Raw genomic sequence first — 19,370 nt, 5'->3', positions numbered from 1 at the left:
TTTTCCTGTTTGAACTCGTTAAACGATCCCTCTTCATTATTTAGGCTTTTTGCATCATCTACAGACTACAGCTTCACTCTCCCACGACAAGTAAGCCCTATTTTCACGACAAATAACCCGGCAGAGAGAAAGGAACATGGAGATAAAGAGAAGAGAGAAGATTCAAGAGAGAGAATTCCTCCACCTGGGGGTGGGGGTTCCAGCAGGCAGAGGCCTCCACCTCCTGCCAAGCACTGGCGTGTGGCGGCTGAGTGCATCCTCCTCCTCCATCTTGTCCCCAACGTCTATCTGCTTGAACAACAACGTCCTCCATCTGAAGAACCCACCAGCCTTCTTCTTCCTATCCAGCAGTCTCTCCACTTGTGCCTGCAATCCCTGGCATTGTAGCTGCAGCTTCCCAACCTCGTCCCTTAGTCGTCTGATCTCCTGCTGCTGCACTGCCACCTCCCTCTTAGACGGGCACCTCGCTGGCAGCTCCACTGCCGCCCCTGCCGGGCTCCTCGGCCCACTCAGCGCGCCACTCCACTCCCCTCCTCTGTTCATCTTCGTCCACTCCGCAAACACCACCTCCACCACCGCCCTCACCGGCAACCGCTCGTTCTGCGCCGCGTGCGCAGCCGCCTCGGACGACATCTTCCTCGCGTCCACCAGCCTCCACAGCCCCCGCCTCTCCTCCTTACTCAATCCCCTGTGCGCCTGCAAAACCCATCGGTGGTGTTAATCTTTACAGGCATACCACTCTGCTAAAAGCTATAGCTGATATAAGGGTGCTTACCAACTATCCTAAAAGCTATTGCGGATATCAAGGGTGCTTACCAACTATCCTAAAAGCTATTGCTAATACCAAGGCGGCTTATTTAATGGCCCTATTATGCTAAAAACAGATTATATCACATGCAATAATCTTGGGAATTTAAACTAATCCCATGTAATGATTCAAGTGTTGTTCTTGTGCAGTATGTTGTTCTTAAATTCTCATGACACTACTACACATAAAGGTTACCTTGGTTCTGAAGCCAAGTTAGAATTTGGCTCTGATACCACTGTAATACCTCTAATTCTAAAAAAGCAGCAAACGGAGAAGGGCGTTTAGGGTTTTGGGTTTAGGGTGCATGCCTTGAGGTACGTGTCTAATGCGCGGTAGAGACCATCGTCAGACGCACGGGCATGCTGGGGGAGGGCGGCGGCGATGGCGGCGAATTCTGCTGGCGGCAGGCTGGCATCGGCAGCAGCCTCGGCGAGGAACCCGTCGACGAGCTTGGCGACCTTGGCTATGGCAGCGCCGCTCTTGGCAGCCTCGTCCATGGCAGCGAACTCCCGAACCAGACCAAGAACAAGGGCCACGTCAAGGAGAGTGCTGCTGGTGTGGCTGAAGGAGGGGATCATGAGGTCTTTGAGAGAGGCTTGGTCGAGCTGTCTACCCGCCATGGCTTCAAGCTCGCCAAGGCAAGAGGCCTCCGCCCCTACCATTTTCGCCGTCCTTAGAAGTTTCAGCAGGAAGCTACAGGGCAGGGAGTCCTTCTCGGTGGGAAGAAGACGGACCAGAGTCTCGGTTACGAGCTTCTTCTTTATCCAGGCGGCCATGGAGCCGGTCTTGGCGGCGGAATCGCCGCCGGCGAGCTCGGGGAGCCACGGCGCGGCGGCGCGGGCGATGGCGGCGGCGGCGGCGTCAGGGGGGAGGCCCTTGGCGTTGGCCTCGGATATCGCCGCCGCTAGTGTTTCCACGTCGTTGGGGCGTTTCTCGTCTAACCATGGCTCTGGCGGCGACCTCATCAGCAGGAGATGAGAGAGAAGAGAGTGAGGAACTGGGCGGAGCGGAGGAGAAGATAGAGAGGGGTGGAGGAGGGGAGGAGTGGCCAGGAGAGGGGGAGATGGGTGATAGAGAGAAGGGGGAGGGGGGGGAGGGGGGAATTCTACCGTTGTCGAGATGGAGTGAGTATGAAGAGGACGGAAGAGATGTCGTCAGCGGGGGGAGATGGAATTACTCGTGGCAGGCCACCCCAGGTTCCCCCAAATCTCTTGCAGCCCTCCCTCTTCAGCCCCACAATAGTATCTCTCTCTCTCTCTCTCTCTCTCTCTCTCTCTCACTTTCTCTCTCTCCATCCCTTTCTCACTCTCTCTCTCTCCTCTCTCTCTCTCCATCTCTCCATCTCTCCCTCTCTCCATCTCTCTCTCTCCTCTCTCTCTCTCTCTCTCCATCTCTCCATCTCTCTCTCACTCTCTCTCTCCATCTCTTTCTCACTCTCTCTCTCCATCTCTTACTCACTCTCTCTCTCTCCTCTCTCTCTCTCCATCTCTCCATCTCTCTCTCACTCTCTCTCTCCATCTCTTTCTCACTCTCTCTCTCCATCTCTTTCTCACTCACTCTCTCTCCATCTCTCTCTCTCTCTCTCTCCCTCACTCTCAGGACTCCCTCTAAACCACTGTCCTTTATCCATCTGTAATGTATGTACGCAAGCATGTGAATGTACTCATGCATGCATGTACGTACGTAGGAAAGTAAGTACGCATGCAATCTATCCGTTTGTGCCCGTAGACTAGGGTGTGAGGGTTTCTCAGAAAGAATAATATACACCTATATAAGTGTAATATATGAATAATATACATCTATATAAGAATAATATACACCTATACACCTATAAATAGAGAGTAAGTACGCATGCAGTCTATCCTTATGTGCCTGTAGACTAGTGTACGTGGATTTCTCAGGAAGAATAATATAAACCTATATAAGTGTAGTATATCATAAATAGAGAGAGAGAGAGAGAGAGAGTTTTAGAGAGAGGAGAGACAGCTGGAGAGAGGACAAAGGATGGGCAAACCAGAGCTGGGAGGAAGTGAACAAAAAGAGACGATCATGTGACCTGACCATTGGACGTTAAATCTACGGTATCTGAGAGGAAGTTGGACATTTTGTGTATTTAACGCCATTAATGCACCTCCGCTAGCTTCTGCTCCTCTTTCTGTAACAAGTCACGGATAAAATACCGTCTGCCCCCTCTTTCTCCTTCTGTCTTCTTCCACATTATAAAATACCGCTGTTCCTTCTCACCTCTTACAAGTCCCTCTGCATCATCTCTTCCCTCTTACGTCCACGTATCCATCTTATTATCCGTCATCCACTTATTTCTACATATATAGCTATTCATCCATCGATCCATCCATCCATTTGTCTATGTATATCTATCTATGTATATATCTATCTATCCATCCATCCATTCAATATTTATATGTATGTACATCCATTCATCCATTTATATGGACACCTACCTATTCATCCATCCATTCATCCATCTACATTCCCATCTATCTAACTATTCAACCATCCATTCATCCATTTATACCGACACCTACCTATTCATGCGTCCATTCATCCATCAACATTCCCATCTATCTAACTATTCAACCATCCATTCATCCATTTATACGTCTATCTATCTTTCTATATATCTATTTATCTATCTATCTATCCATCTATTCATATACTTATATGTCTATCCGTTCATTCATCCATTTATAAGTACATCTAACTATTCACCCATCCATTCATTCATTTATACGTTTATCTATCTGTCTGTCTCTGTCTGTCCTTCCATCCATTCATATGTATAACTACCAAGCTATCTACCAATCTATCAATCTATATACCCATCCATCTATCAAAGCCATATCTATACATTTATGTACATATCCATCTATCTATCTTAATGTCCATTCAACTATCTATCCAGCTGTCTATCTATCTTTCTATCTATGTATACATCTATATCTGTCTATCCATTTATTCATGCATTTATCTATCTATCTATCTAATCCATCCATTCATTCATCAAATAACCCATTTATATAAATCTATCAATACATCCACTTATACTATCCATCAATTTATCTATCCCTGCATCCATCTATCAATCCATCCCTCCATTTACAAATATATCAATATATCCATCCATGCACTTATATGTATTTCTCCCTAACTACTCTCAACAACCCATGTTGTCTGTCTCCCCCTCCTCTTCTCTCTCTATCTATCACACAATCAATGCCTGTCGAGTACAAGCCAGCTACGCATTCTCTACGCATATTTTTCATTGGGGGATGACTACAAAAGGAATTCAACGCCTGTCGAGTACAAGCCAGCTAAGTTTTTTTTCCCCTTTTTTTTCACAAGTTATTGGGCCTAACAGTGAACTAAACTGGGCTCGGCCCAGAAGACGGAAACCTAGACAAGAAGTGGTATTATACTTGGTTCATTAAAAAATAGGGGCTTATTCTCAAATTTATAATCTCTTAGAGAAAGAGAAAGAGAGAGGGAGACGAGATGGGGGCGAGGGAGATGGCGATATCTCTCGACGGGGTGCGGGACAAGAACTTGATGCTGTTAAAGAAGCTCAACACGGTGCTGTTTCCCGTGCGCTACAACGACAAGTACTACGCCGACGCCCTCGCATCTGGGGAGTTCACTCGCCTCGGTAGGTTCAATCTTGTTCCTTGGCTGATTTTGGAAGGAATGTGCGATTTTGATGTGTTTTGGTGCCTGTTTGGAGCTCTATTTTTGGTGGGTTTTAATTTTACTTTAATAAAACGTCGCCTTTTTTGTTTTTTTTTGTTTTTTTTTCATGTGTAATCTCAGTCTACCGATCATGGTATCCTCGTTTCAATTGTTTTTATTTCTCATTTATTGAATTTCTCAAAAAATTGATAGAATCATGCAAAGTGTGCGCTAATGGGGGACGGCGTTGTTGAATTTGCGTCCATTTAATCCAGTTCCGTTGTTTCCTTTTGAATGATTCTTGAAACTGTTATTAATTACTCTTTGGATCCGAATTGATCTGTGAGATTTTTAAATCAATCACCCTCTGTCGCCCTTGTTAGTTTTTAGTGATCTGTGAGATTTTTTAATCAATCACCCTCTCTCGCCCTTGTTGGTTTTTAGTGATCTGCGAGTTTTTTTCAGCTTAATTCCCATTAAATATATTTTATCATCTAATGCGTCTCAGAATATAATTTACATTAGGGTAAATATTATTGATTACCTTTTGGATTTTCATATCGATATCAATATTCAAGCCTTCCTTGAAAATCTTATCAATTACCCGTTTGGCCCGGACTTGATCATGAATTTTCATCCGGTTTTTTATTCGAATCTCTTGAGGTTTTGTATTATGGTGCGTAATTACTGGATTGTCCTTCCTCCTTGCTTTTCATCATTTCTTCTTCATCTTTGTTTCAGCTTACTATAACGATATCTGTGTGGGTTCTGTTGCTTGCCGAATTGAGAAAAAAGAGGGAGGAGAGCTTCGAGTCTACATTATGACTCTCGGAGTCTTGGCTCCATACCGAAGGCTTGGAATCGGTCAGTAATTCGACATTTTCTTGTTTTTATTTTTTTTTCTCGTGGATTCTGTAATCCTTTATAGTGTTGGTGATTATTTAGGTTATTTTAGTATATTCCTAAACAATATTTTTTAACATTTTATCTCGTTTCATTTTTCAAAAAAATCTTATCTCGTTTCATAATGTCAATTAACCTTAGTGCCCTTCCCTTAATGGGCCTTTTTTTTAACTTCATGACTGCGAGTAGAGCTCCAGGTTGCTAGACTTTACACTCTAGATATTCTGTTGCCAATTCGTTTCGTTTGCCTTGTCTTATCAGAAATTGTAATACCTATTGGATATCAAAGACATCAAATTGGATATCAAAGATGAAGCCTTTTTGAGAACATCAAATTTGATATCTGATATAAGACCAGAAATTAACCCATGTAGATCGAGCAAACGATCAATGGAGCAGTCAAGATACAGTTCACCAGCTGAAATAGAAAATGAAAATAAGAATATGGAAATACAGTAGGGTTTCTTGATGGAGCGCCCCTCCTGGCTCAGCAGGCTCATCCTGCTTACCCAGCCTTGACAGCTCTGCAAGCTTCGTTCTTTAAGCCTTTCTCAAAAAGAGAATCCCCCTCACATTCCCCTCTCCAGTTATTTGTAGGGGTTTCTCCCTTTTGTCAACACGGGCCTGACTGTCGTTGACCACCCTTTCTTCTGTTCCGTCTTTGGTATTGTCTTAAATAAAATTGTCAATATCAAAGATGAAGCGTTTGTGAGAACATATGCTGTCATTGTAGCGGTTATGTAGAAAAAATATATCCTGAACCTCCCAAAAGTAAAAGCCTAAACATATTATTTATCTACTCTGAAATGATGACCAGATTCAAGTTTTTCCTGCAAAATAACTCTGAAGCATAAATAGACAAGGATAGACAAGTAGCAAAGTATGAAACTAAAATACAACTATTTGAGGACTTTGATGAAAGTTACTATCTTACTTTCAGCGCGGTTGTTGGCAGACGAGACATTTTCCTATTGTTTACCTTTTTCTTACCTTTTGTTTACTGTATTTTCTCCTTTATTGGAGTTATGCTCATTTTGCTATTTGACGTTGTAACGCCTATCGGCTATGGATCTATCCATATAGGGGATAGATCCGAGGGGAATTTTTTCTAAATCAAATAAAGGGTTTAGTCTCCCTTTCAATATCTATCTATCTATCTCTTCTGTCATCGACGGCCGTTCCGCTGTTGATCGTCATTGCTCCCTGCTTGTTGTGTACTTTTCTGCGAGTGATGTAAGTAGTATGATATTACCCTTCATGGTAGCAGAGCCGACAGTGATCCAAGTGTTTGTGTTCTGACTTGCTTGCATCATTCTTCACTGTCACTGTTTTTTTATGGTCGACAACATCCAGCGCAATGTCAGTCTATGAGAAGAGCTCTTGTGGGTGATCTCTTAATATATCGAAGCCTTACACCAATCCATTACCCATCCCTCTGGTCACTGGTAGAGCTCTTGGTAGAGCCTAAATTCCTATTTCTGAACAAGCTCCTGTGGGTGGCTAAATAAACTGTTAGGTCATGGAGGATACTTAGTAGGGTTTAAGCTAACTAATGGGCCCAAGGCCTTGTACTCTGTAATAGCCTAACCCTAGGACATATTAATAAAAATAACTACTTCAGGCCCAACATGGGCCGCCTAACTTCCCACTTAGGGCCCATTAAGGGCCCATTAGTGTAGGCCCAGTAGGGCCCATATATTAGGCCCAGTAGGGCCTAATATATGTTGGGCCTGACCACAGTCAGGCCCAACTCTCCAACGGCTGAAACCCAGCCGTTGGAGAGTCCAGCTGCTTTAAAAGCAGCTGGACCTCTCTGTTTCAAACAGTCATATATTCAAAATATATGACCGTTGGAAACAGGGAATATAGGAATATTCCCTTTCTAACAAGTGAAGTTTTTCTTCTATAAAAGGGGGCCCAGTTCAGCAATAAAAATGATTCCTTCTTGCCCCAAATTCTTCTCTCTTCTTTTTTCTCTTTCCATTAATCACATGGTATCAGAGCAAGGTTTGATCTGAACCTAGTGCAGCCCTGATTGAAGCCCTATGAAGCCCTGATTGAAGTCTCCATTAGAGCTCTGTTCGAAGCATTCCTGAAGCACTGTTTGAAGCCCTGTTCGAGGCATTTCTGAAGCACTGTTTGAAGCCCACCAGAAGGTCTAGTGAAGTTCTGATTTCTGTGACTTTTTTTTTCTTCTAAAAATTTCAATGGGAAAGTCCAGAACCAGAGCCACAGCCAAAGCAGAAAAGGAGGCTGAGGAGCTGGCTTCCCTAGCTGCCTCCACTCCAGCTGCTGCCCCAGCAGCCCCTGCCGCCATGCAGTTCACCACACCAGTCCAAGGAAGGCCTGTCCTACCGGACCTGAACATGAAGTACAATGGCCTAAATGGCCAAAAATGGATCACTATGGTACAGAGGGCTCTCAAGGCAGCCTACCTTGGGAGACACCTGACTGAAGAAGCTACGTCAGAAGAGGAAGCCGTTTGGGAAGTATGGGAGTCGGAAGAGGCTCTCATTATGAATTGGATGTTGAAGAATATGGAAGACGAACAGAAGGATGACTACCTTCTGATCGACGGCGTCAGGGACCTCTGGTTAGAAGTCAACAAGTCATGTGCAGAAATGCACAGCAATTCTTGGGTCTATGATCTCCGCGAGCAAGAGCGGACGCTAAAGCAGGGAAATCTGACGATCTCCACCTATTCGGCCAGGCTGAAGGCGATTTGGCGGGAATTAGATCTCCTGTGGCCCACAGGTGATAAAAATTCCCCCTCATACCTCCGTGAAGTAAAATTCAGAACTCTGCAGTTTCCGATGGGCCTCAATTCCGAGTACGAGACCCTCCGAAGTCAGCTACTACACCGAGAAAGATTTCCCACGCTAGTAGAGGCAATTTCAGAGCTCCAAGGAGCAGAAATCAGGAAGAAATTGGGTAGAAAGGGAGGGGAAACCTCCAAACCTACCGTTGCTGCTCACTTAGCGAAAAAGGAGTCTCAACCTGGGGCACCACCACAGCCTGTGGCACCATCTTCTCAGCAAGCCAAAGCCCCTCCAAAGGAAGGTAACACCTCAGAACTGATCTGTGGGTACTGCAGAAAGCCAGGGCACATCAAGCGGGACTGCCGAAGGCTGGCGTGGAAGGAGGAGCAGATCAAGAAAGGGACCTGGAACCCAGGTCAGCAGAAGAAGGCCTACGTGGCCAGCGAAGGCGACCAACCACCCTCCACCGAGAAGGAGGAATCAGGGAGCGACATTCAGAAGCTTATTCAAGCGGAAATAAGCAAAATCCTGCAGAAGATGAGCTCAACATCCCTCGTGCAGTCTGGTAAGTGTTTCGCATTTACCACTTTTACAAATACTAAATCAATTTCAGTATCATGGGTGTTGGATTCAGGGGCGACAGATCACATGTCACCCCACAGGTCCTTATTTCAGACTTATGAGTCTGAGAAGGGGAATCTTAAAGTTTTTACCGCCAATGGTGGAGTCCTACGGGTAGAAGGAAGAGGAACAATCCTCATTAAAGGAAAAATCTTGCAGTGTGTTCTTCACGTTCCTGAATTAAAGGCAAATCTTTTGTCTCTAATTCAGCTAGTGGAGAATACCGGGTGGCGGTTCTCCTTGGATTCTGACTGCTGTTTTTTATGTGTAAAGGACACCGGACAGAAGATTTCATCTGTTAGCCGGAGAGGTGGTCTTCTCATGCTAGATGAATCACGGGAAGGAGAAGGGCAGTCGATGGTCTATACTGCCCAGAGCGAGGAGCGGGTCATCCTTCTTCATAGGAGACTAGGACACCCCTCATTTCATATCTTAAAACAGTTGCATCCTCATATGTTTAAAGGAATTCCTTTTGAAAATTTAATTTGTGAGAGTTGCCAATTCGCGAAACTCAAACGATCCCCATACGTCAGTACGAACCACAGAGCCTCCTCGGCCTTCGAGTGTGTTCATAGTGATGTATGGGGCCCCTGCTCCATATCTGGTTTATCCCACCAGAAATGGTTTGTTCTCTTCGTAGATGATTTCACAAGGTATACATGGGTATATCTAATGAAATCCAAGGCAGAAGTACCATCTATTATTCTGTTATTTTGCGAAATGATTCAAAATCAGTTTGGGAAAAGGATTAAATGTTTGAGATCAGACAACGCCAAGGAATACTTCTGTGGAGAAGTAAATAACTACATGGAAATGAAGGGAATTGTTCATCAATCTTCATGTGTGAATACTCCTCAGCAAAATGGGCTTGCTGAAAGGAAAATTGGCCATATTATGACATCGGCCAGGGCACTCCTATTTCAGGGAAATTGCCCTAAACATCTCTGGACTGAGGCAGTAGCTACGGCCACACACCTCATAAATAGGACAGTGTCAAAGACATTGGGACTCAAGGCCCCAATCGACCTATTATCCGCTGAATTTCCTAACATAACATTAAAGACTAACCTGCCGGCCAAAGTATTTGGCTGTGTTGTGTATTGACTACAATGAGACATTTGCCCCGGTCGCAGAACTAAACACGGTCAGAATTCTGATTGCACTAGCAGCAATCTACAAATGGAAACTACACCAGTACGACGTGAAGAATGCTTTCCTACATGGAGAACTTGAAGAGGAGGTATATATGGCACAACCTCCTGGATATCAGGTAAGCGACAAACCCAGCGACGTCTGCCGCCTCAGAAAGTCCCTATACGGACTTAAGCAGTCCCCCAGAGCATGGTTCGGTAAGTTCTCTCGGGCCATGTTGACAGCAGGATACTTCCAGAGTGAAGGAGACCATACACTTTTCATAAAGCACGGTAAGGAAGGTAAGGTAGCAATATTAATTGTTTATGTGGATGACATAATCATAACAGGGAACGATGACGAAGAAATTCAGAACCTTGAAAGGTACCTGTCTTCATCATTTGATATTAAATCGCTTGGACTTCTAATGTATTTTTTAGGAATTGAAGTGGCATACTCAGGGACTGGGATTGTACTGTCTCAGCACAAGTACATTCTAGATTTGTTGAAAGAAACCGGTAAGCTGGACTGTCGTCCAGCCGCCACATCGGTCGACATTAATGTCAAACTGAAGGCACAACAGCATGAGAAGGATGCTCCGGTGGACAGGACCTCGTTTCAGAGGCTCATTGGTAAACTCCTATACCTCAATCATACGAGACCTGATATTGCGCTTGCAGTTAACTCCCTGAGTCAGTTCATGAACGATCCACGGGAGTCTCATCAAGGCGCAGCAGACAGAATTTTAGCCTACCTGAAGAGAACTATTGGACAGGGACTGTACTTCCGGACAGGAGGTGAGCCTAGTGTTACTTTATACACTGACTCTGATTATGCAGGGTCCTTTGAAGACAGCCGCTCTACCTCCGGGTACTGCAGCTTCCTCGGTGGCAACCTTGTTACATGGCGCAGCAAGAAGCAAAAGGAAGTTTCCCTCTCAAGTGCCGAAGCAGAGCTTCGAGCCTTGAAGAAGGGAGTCTGCGAGGGCATGTGACTCCAAGGCATCCTGAAGGACCTACGCTTATATGACGGTAAAGGTATGATTTTGCAGTCAGACAGCAAATCAGCCATTGCGATGGCGAAGAACCCCGTCCAACATGAGCGCACGAAACACGCACGAGTGGCCAGGCATTACATCAAGCAGAACATTGACGAAGGACACATAGTCCCGCAATATGTTCCTACGTTGGAACAGACCGCGGACATCTTCACGAAGGGCATCCCAGGCCCACAATTCCAGGTGTTGGTGTCCAAGTTGGGCATGATCAACATCTATACCCAACTTGCGGGGGGGGTGTTAGGTCATGGAGGATACTTAGTAGGGTTTAAGCTAACTAATGGGCCCAAGGCCTTGTACTCTGTAATAGCCTAACCCTAGGACATATTAATAAAAATAACTACTTCAGGCCCAACATGGGCCGCCTAACTTCCCACTTAGGGCCCATTAAGGGCCCATTAGTGTAGGCCCAGTAGGGCCCATATATTAGGCCCAGTAGGGCCTAATATATGTTGGGCCTGACCACAGTCAGGCCCAACTCTCCAACGGCTGAAACCCAGCCGTTGGAGAGTCCAGCTGCTTTAAAAGCAGCTGGACCTCTCTGTTTCAAACAGTCATATATTCAAAATATATGACCGTTGGAAACAGGGAATATAGGAATATTCCCTTTCTAACAAGTGAAGTTTTTCTTCTATAAAAGGGGGCCCAGTTCAGCAATAAAAATGATTCCTTCTTGCCCCAAATTCTTCTCTCTTCTTTTTTCTCTTTCCATTAATCACATAAACCATTTCGCAGTATTCTTTCTGACTGAGTTCTTGTGGGTGATCCCGTGCAGTACTCTTTTATGATATTGGGCATCTTTACTGGTTATATCTACTGCTTATGCCTGAGATGCCAATGGGAAAAGCCCACAGTTTGATCTGAAGTTATTTCCTGTACCTGCCGTATCTTTGGGTGAATATGCCAAGAATGCATATGAGCAACGTAAAGTCCCAGAAGTTTATGGCCTGAAAGGTCCGAACCTACTGGAATGGTCAGAATATGTGAAGATGATTTTGATGGGTAGGCGCAAGATGGAACATCATCAAAGTATGGTTATTTAGAAAGAATACATACCTCTTTCGTCATTGCATCAACTTTTTATACAGGGCACTGTATAAGCTTCACTCAATGCAAAACGATAAGTTGTATATTTCTGTGCTGATTCTCGAGTCTTTTATTTTGGTTCAAGGAGATATGAGTGTGTATGAGTCTGTCTCAGCAATCTAATGTATATGACTGATCTGGATCATTATCTACCAGTGGCAAACCCAGACTCAGAAGGACACGCTCATGTTCTGGAGGATCTGGTTCACTTACTCATCTGTGAGATAAATTCTCAGTTTGATGCTCTGAATACAATGCTGATCGACGAAGATCAAATTCCTACCTTTGAAGAGGCAGTCAGTATGGCCTTTAGGAGAGAAAGTAGACTCGACTAACTGAATGATGCAGTTTCTACTATTCAAGGGACTACTGTGTTTGGAACCAAGCAAGAAAATCTGAATGGTGTTCAGATTGCAGAAACCCCTGGTACGACATAGAAGCTTGCTGGAAGATTCGTAGAAGACCACAGTTTGGTCTTCTGAAGACTTTTGTTGGTCAACCTGGTGAAGGAGAGCTATGTCTGGTCTCTCCTGGAACTTGTCTTCTTGGGACATTTGGCAAATGCTCTGAACTTTTGATGGGAGAGGCTCCGCTGTAGCGGCTGCTTCCATGACTGTCTCAGCTGATGAAATGGAGAAATTTTGCCAAGAATTGAAACGAATGTATCAGCTGTTGGCAGATAATTCTGCAGCACCACCTTCGACTGCTACCATGAGAAGTATGGATTTTGGATTCAAGAGCTTCTGACCATACGATGCCCGTTAAGAGTTTCTCATGGTTTTGACAGGAAATCAGATGACATTCTAGGTAATAGAACACAAGAGATACCTGTGAGTTTCTTTATCCAATAAGAGTTTCTTTATCAAGTATTCATTTTTTCCCAAAGAGAAAAGTTCCTACTGCAAATGGACTTCTAATCCCGTCGCCAAAAAGTTCTTACGGCATATGGGCGTGCTTGAAATTCCAAAATTAGTCGATTTGATGTAACTATCCATGTTCCACATCTCTCTGCCAACAATATATCTCTTAATCAATTGAGGAAATCTCATGCTCATGACTTTACTGTTACTAAGGATTGACTTTACTCTTACAAAGAGATGGGTTGGATGACTGGTCTTCTCACTGAAGAAAGAGAAGTTCCAAGCCAACCTGCTCAAGTGCTCCCGAGTGCTGTCCTGGATCATTGACGTATGATTTTGCTTCATCAAAGCTTAGGCCATCCAGCCGTTCAGACTCTTGGTCTTATGTTATCAACATTATGTGGTGTGTTAATGAACTGGAATGATGTTGTGCCGTACGTTAGTTGACAACACACATTGAACCAGTTACAGCCAAGTTTCTCAAAAATGTTCTCTTCTGTTTGCCTTAGTGCATAATGACATCTGGGGGCCCTCCCCAATAAAGATGGTCCAATCTCGTTACGTACGCAGTTGTTGTGCAGTGGTGTTCAAAATTTTGATCCATACTTGCCGCAGCCCCCGGAGCGTCCTCGGCACACACCACGCAGACCCTCAGGCAGAGTTGTGCAATTTCAGACAGTTTTTTTCCTTTCTCTCTTATTTTCTTCGCACTTCGCTTTATCTCTCTCTATCGTTTCTCATATCTTTCTCTCTATCATCTCTCTTGTTTCTCATCTCACTCTCTTGTGGATCACCTTTCTTATGTCTCTCTCTTGTGGCTCATCGTTTTCTTATGTCTCTCTTGTGGCTCATCGTTTTCTTATGTCTCTATCTTGTTGCTCATCTCTCACTTCTTGCCTCTCTCTCTTGTTGCTCATCTCTCACTTCTTGCCTCTCTCTCTTGTTGCTCATCTCTTTCTTATGTCTCTCTCTTGTGGCTCATCTTTTTCTTAACTCTCTCTGTCTCGTGTTGCTCATATCTCATTTCTTGTCCCTCTCCTTCTATTGTTGCTCGTCTCTCTCTTATCTATCTTTCTTTCTTGTGTCTCATCTCTTTCTCTCTCTCTCTCTCTCTCTCTCTCTCTCTCTCTCTCTCTCTCTCTCTCTCTCTCTCTCTCTCTCTCTCTCTCTCTCTCTCTCTCTCTCTCTCTCTCTCTCTCTCTCTTTCTTGTCTCTCATCTCTCTCTCTCTTTCTTGTCTCTGATCTCTTTCTCTCTCTCTCTCATCTATCTCTCTTTCTTGTCTCTGATCTCTTTCTCTCTCTCTCTCATCTATCTCTCTTTCTTGTCTCTCATCTCTTTCTCTCTCTCTCTCTTATATGTCTCTTTCTTGTCTCTCATCTATCTCTCTCTTATATGTCTCTCTCTCTCTCTCTCTCATCTCTCTCTCTTTCTTGTCTCTCATCTCTTTCTCTCTCTCTTATATGTCTCTTTCTTGTCTCTCATCTATCTCTCTTTCTTGTCTCTCATCTCTTTCTCTCTCTCTCTCTTATATGTCTCTTTCTTGTCTCTCATCTATCTCTCTTTCTTGTCTCTCATCTCTTTCTCTCTCTCTCTTATGTCTCTTTCTTGTCTCTCATCTATCTCTCTTTCTTGTCTCTCATCTCTTTCTCTCTCTCTCTTATATGTCTCTTTCTTGTCTCTCATCTCTTTCTTTCTCTCTCTTATCTATCTCTCTTTCTTGTCTCTCATCTCTTTCTTTCTCTCTCATCTATCTCTCTTTCTTGTCTCTCATCTCTTTCTCTCTCTCTCTTTGCTCATCACTCTCTTATCCATCTCTCTTTCTCTCTCTCTCTTATCTATCTCTCTTTCTTGTCTCTCATCTCTTTCTCTCTCTGTCTCTTATCTATCTCTCTTTTTTGTCTCTCATCTCTTTCTCCCTCTCTCTCTCTTTGCTCAAAGCACTCTTATCTATCTCTCTTTCTTGTCTCTTATCTCTTTATATCTCTCTCTCTCTCATTCTCACCTCCTCTCATTTCTTTTCTCTTCTGTGACGGTATTGAATGGTTCACAGTTTGGATTTCCCCCCGAGGAAATCTCACTCCATAAGACGTTTGGGGCAGTTGGAAATTTGCCCACATCATCGGAATTTCCACACCAAACTGCTACACTACTATTCCTACTCCCCGACAACAGCTCGTGGTGGAAGATGACTTGTGTCTACCTTATGACCCAAAAATAGAACTCGACCTAAATGTGGAAATTCAGTGATTTAGATCTGATAACTCTAATGACTTCAAAAATGAAGGTGTGAGAATTTTTTTTGTAGACTGAGTAATCCATAACCTATCGTGTGTTGTGTGTGTGTGTGTATCTTCTCACGACTGTTCTGCTGATAATCGCCATTGCTACCCTGCTAACCATGTGCTTTTCTGCCGGTGATTAAGTGGTGTTATGTTATCCTTCAACAACCCTCAAGTTGCTGAGAGAGCCTTTTCAGTCTAAGTTTAACTACTTGCCTTCCAAAAAAAGATTATTGAATGTGTTTCTTATTGAACCATGTGATTTCAAGAATTCTAATTTGGGTCAAATTTTTATGACAGGCAAAAAGTTGCTGAATCACATAATGGATCTCTCAGCGAAGCAGGGGATTCCAGAGATATACATGCATGTCCAGACAAACAACAATGATGCGATTGCTTTTTACAAGAAATTTGGGTTCGAGATCAAAGAGACGATAAAGAACTACTATGCCAAGAACATATCTCCGCCTGATTGCTATGTGCTCAGCAAGTCCATTCCTGCCCCCCAAAAATGAGATTATTTCCGGGAATTATTCAAAATTTCCGGAGTTTTTGTTCTAATACTCTCTTGGATTCTTTCTGATTTTGGGAATGGCGCCTCTTTGCTGACCTAGTAATACAATGGGTAGAAAAATATATATACACACATTTATGGATAGGTAGAGAGGTTTTTTGAGCTTTTTATTACCCTGAGGTTTCTGAAATTCACATCAAAGGTTTGTCTTTGATCTGGCGCAAAAACGGTATCCAGGAGAGAAACAGCGTCTTTGATCCGTCCGGTCAATCAAGAAAAAAGCGCCTTTGATAGATCGATTGGACTATTCATGAACAAATCCTGTCGATCAATCTGATAATTCAACAGACCGATCAGGTTTGATCTATAAAGAATAATCAATTGATCGATCAGATCGATCGAAACTTGATGGCCGACCGGTGGTAAGAAAATGTATTTATAAATTACACTTCCTATTTAAACGTTATCAATCAATTGATTACTTTTCCATAATTATCAATTTTAAGTTATATCAACTGGCCAATAAGAGAGTATGACATAAGTTTTAAATGATACTTCTTTGCCACCAACGGCGATATTTCAACCACAATCCCAACGAGCGGCCCTCGGCGATTCATCAAAAAGAAAAAATCGGCTCACTTGTGGCACGCAGTGTGTGATATATTTATATTTACAAGTATAAGAATATACAAAACAAGTATCCAACCAAGTGGGCATTATATTTAATAAGCGATTTTACTAGAAAATCCATCGCCGTCATGGAGCAGGCTCTCTGTGAGCCAGTAGCCGTCCCAGGAACCCCCTACTCTCTATTAGCATACAGGAAAAATAAAATAAAATTAAAATTAAAATTAAAAACGCTAGATTTTCTCCTGTGAATTAAAAATTTTTGAATGATAGGAAATATTCAAGGAAATTAAACAATGGACCTGAACCATTGTGAATTCGAATTTTTCTTCCTCCTCCGGGCGTGATCCCTGCACCCATACCCTCTGCTTGAACCGATTCTGCCGATATAAGATAAAATAGGAAGATAAATAGTCTCATTTGGAAATTTGAAACGGTAGAAAATTCTAAAAAATAAAAATAAAATTAGATATCGGAGTAGAAGCATCAGTTCTTATGGAGATGAAGAACACATATCTAATCGCAGGAGCTGAACCTCGTCCACCCAGAAACTACTGAGGACCCTTCTCTCCTTGTGACAGAGCAAGACCCTGTACTTGGAATGATGAAATATTCGCCTAAATCGCTCAAACTGAAATTAATATTTCTTCCATTATTCGATAAATCTAAAAAAAAAGACCAAACTGAAAGTAAGCATATAACTAGGTAAACTCGGGGAATTACTGACCTGTCCTAAATCAAAGATTGGTCCAAAATAGGTCGATCTTTCAAATGGGTCGAATCCAGCAAACTATGACCACAACTACCCCGGAAATAATTCAGAATCATTTAAGTATCAAGACATTGTAAGCTAAAGTTTATGAGATAATAGGGCAATTACCCTGTACATGACTTCTATGCCGTAATCTTGGCGTGGTTGGTCGTTGTGCTTCAGTGCATCCATCTGCCATTGGACAGCTTCCTCTGCACTGAACTAGAATTGCATCCTAGATTACATGAATTTTTCGAAATCTAAAGTAACAGAGGATATCGGAATTTTTTTTTCTAAAGCTGAATACATTAAGCCGAGGGCCGAAGGGTCTCTTCTTTCGAGATTCAAGCCTGCGAGTAAGGAAAATCATTGAGCGATTGAATTAAATAGAAGGAAGAACTGAAGCTATCCTCACAGAGGCAAAAATAATATTAATCGATTGATATGAAACTATTGTTCACAAATAATATTACTCAATTACTACGAAGCTTTGGAAAGGCTAAAAATCTACATTGAACGTAAAAAAACCAAATTATCATCATTGAACAAGAGGGTGATGCTTTTTCTAGGGAGAAGTATCTAAGTAATGTAGAGAAAGGAACGATAGTGAAGTCAATTGAACCTTTGTCCGACGTATGTGAGAGGAAAAATTATAAGAAATTATATAATACAACAAGGAATACCCGGAAAGGACAAGCTTTTTACCAATCGGAAGAGAGGAAATCGGGCACGGGGACGCCCGAAGAGGAAGACGGCGATGAGGATGAAGAAGACGCCCTAATTCGAGATGCTTTGAAGGTTAAAGATCTGGGTCGAGCGCCGAATTTCGAATTTGCCAAGGGCAGGGAGATAACGTTGATCGGAGCGGCTTGCGCCATTCTTTCTCCCGCCCTCTCGAAAAGCTTCGTTCTTGAAAGGAAAGCGTAAGACAGTAGATAAACGCAAGACGGAATAGAATAAATGGGCTTTACATGTAGAATTTGTGGTATGAAGTCCGTTAAGAGTCTATTCAGTATAGTCGGCCCACGGAGAAACCTCCATCTCTCTCTCTCACTCTATCTCTCATGCTTTCTCTCTCCCTCCCTCTCTATCTATCTCTCTCTCCCTCCCTCTCTCTCTATCTCTCTTGATTTCTCTCTCTCTTGATTTATGTGTACCTCCCTCCCTATCTCTTTCTCTGGCTTTCTTTATACCTTCCTTGCTAGCTCTCTCTCTCTCTTAATTTCTAAATCCTTCACTCCCTATTTCTCTATCTTTTTTTCTCTATCACTCCCTCTCTCTCCCTTGCTTTCTCTGTCCCTCCTCTCTATTTCTCTCTCTCTCTCTATGTCTCTCTTGCTTTCTTTATCCATCCCTCAATATCTCCCTATAGCTTTCTTTATCCATCCCGCAATATCTCTCTCTAGCTTTCTTTATCCCTCCCTCAATATCTCTCTCTAGCTTTCTCGATCCCTACATCTCTCTCTTGCCTTTACTCTCTACCTCCCTCTCTCTTGTGCCTTCTCTATACCTCCCTCCCCATCTCTCTCTCTCTTTATTTCTCTATTCATCCTTCTCTCTTGTGCCTTCTCCATGACTCCCTCCCTATCTCTCTCACTTGATTTCTCCATACATCCCTCTCTCTAGTTCTCTATATATCTCTCTCTTTATTTATCTTAGGGGAGAAGTCTGGGCCCCCTAAATGGGTCAACAAAAAGGGAGACGAGGTCCATTATGGGGGCCCTTATAAATTGGGCCCCATTACAAAACAAAAAGGGGAAATTAAAGAAATAAAAAAAGAAGAGGGAATCAAGGGAAAAGGGGCAAAGGGAGGCTCCTCCCCCTTGACGATAAAACGGTGGACGGACGGAACACATCGCGAACGTGACGAAAATACGACGACGATTACAGGAAAAGACAAAGCACGCGAGAAAAGAGCGATGAAACAAAGCGATTTTTCGAGCTACTTTCACCCGGTTGCCGACGTCGAAGGCGCGCGGCGCAGATGACATCGTTGACGATCCTTGATGGCGTGCGCCATCATAAATAGTGACATAGAATATTTAAATGCCTTCAAAAGCACTTCATATCTACTGTCATTGCATATTCTCAAAGATAATATGCATGGATTTTATCTCCATGTATTTTTTATAATTAAATTTTTAGAAATTTAGATTAGGGTTACTTTAGATCTCAAAGATAATACCTGAATCTCAAAAAAACATAAGATACCCATGTAATGCATCTGATGAAAGTAAGAAAATGATGTATGCATGAGAATATCGAGCTCGTTTAAAAATAAATAAAAA

At 43.1% G+C, this 19,370-nt stretch overlaps 3 protein-coding genes across 6 annotated transcripts; 1 reads left to right on the top strand and 2 right to left on the bottom strand.

Annotated features, from left to right (window-relative positions):
• Positions 1-120: 120 nt before the first annotated feature.
• Positions 121-1,917, bottom strand: LOC144700521 (BTB/POZ domain-containing protein At5g48800-like). The gene is made up of 2 exons (XM_078571928.1): positions 1,117-1,917; positions 121-696 (listed from the first exon to the last, which is right to left on the bottom strand). Exons 1-2 carry the CDS (start codon positions 1,771-1,773, stop codon positions 163-165), a joined length of 1,191 nt encoding a protein of 396 aa, XP_078428054.1. The 5' UTR covers positions 1,774-1,917; the 3' UTR covers positions 121-162.
• Positions 1,918-4,285: 2,368 nt separating this feature from the next.
• Positions 4,286-15,812, top strand: LOC144700517 (Acyl-CoA N-acyltransferases (NAT) superfamily protein). 4 transcript variants are annotated; one of them, XM_078571922.1, is made up of 5 exons: positions 4,456-4,472; positions 5,234-5,356; positions 7,425-7,551; positions 7,617-8,719; positions 15,491-15,812. In XM_078571922.1, the coding sequence occupies exons 4-5, from the start codon at positions 7,711-7,713 to the stop codon at positions 15,703-15,705; spliced, it is 1,224 nt and encodes a 407-aa protein (XP_078428048.1). In that variant the 5' UTR covers positions 4,456-4,472; positions 5,234-5,356; positions 7,425-7,551; positions 7,617-7,710; the 3' UTR covers positions 15,706-15,812. The 4 variants fall into 4 exon arrangements, with proteins under 4 accessions (XP_078428050.1, XP_078428048.1, XP_078428047.1 ...); XM_078571921.1 differs by having other exon boundaries at positions 7,425-8,719; XM_078571923.1 differs by lacking the exon at positions 15,491-15,812 and adding an exon at positions 9,049-11,729 and having other exon boundaries at positions 7,425-8,719.
• A 504-nt stretch (positions 15,813-16,316) lies between these two features.
• On the bottom strand, positions 16,317-18,012 carry LOC144700519 (DNA-directed RNA polymerase subunit beta). Its single transcript, XM_078571925.1, has 7 exons — positions 17,788-18,012; positions 17,390-17,432; positions 17,212-17,304; positions 17,059-17,121; positions 16,867-16,962; positions 16,634-16,711; positions 16,317-16,513 (listed from the first exon to the last, which is right to left on the bottom strand). Exons 1-7 carry the CDS (start codon positions 17,958-17,960, stop codon positions 16,427-16,429), a joined length of 633 nt encoding a protein of 210 aa, XP_078428051.1. The 5' UTR covers positions 17,961-18,012; the 3' UTR covers positions 16,317-16,426.
• Positions 18,013-19,370: the final 1,358 nt, after the last annotated feature.

This window comes from Wolffia australiana, chromosome 3 (assembly GCF_029677425.1).
Source record: "Wolffia australiana isolate 7733 chromosome 3, ASM2967742v1".
NCBI classification, from domain to species: domain Eukaryota; kingdom Viridiplantae; phylum Streptophyta; class Magnoliopsida; order Alismatales; family Araceae; genus Wolffia; species Wolffia australiana.
Note: the sequence above shows the minus strand (reverse complement) of the source record. Positions and strands in the feature narration are given on the sequence as shown.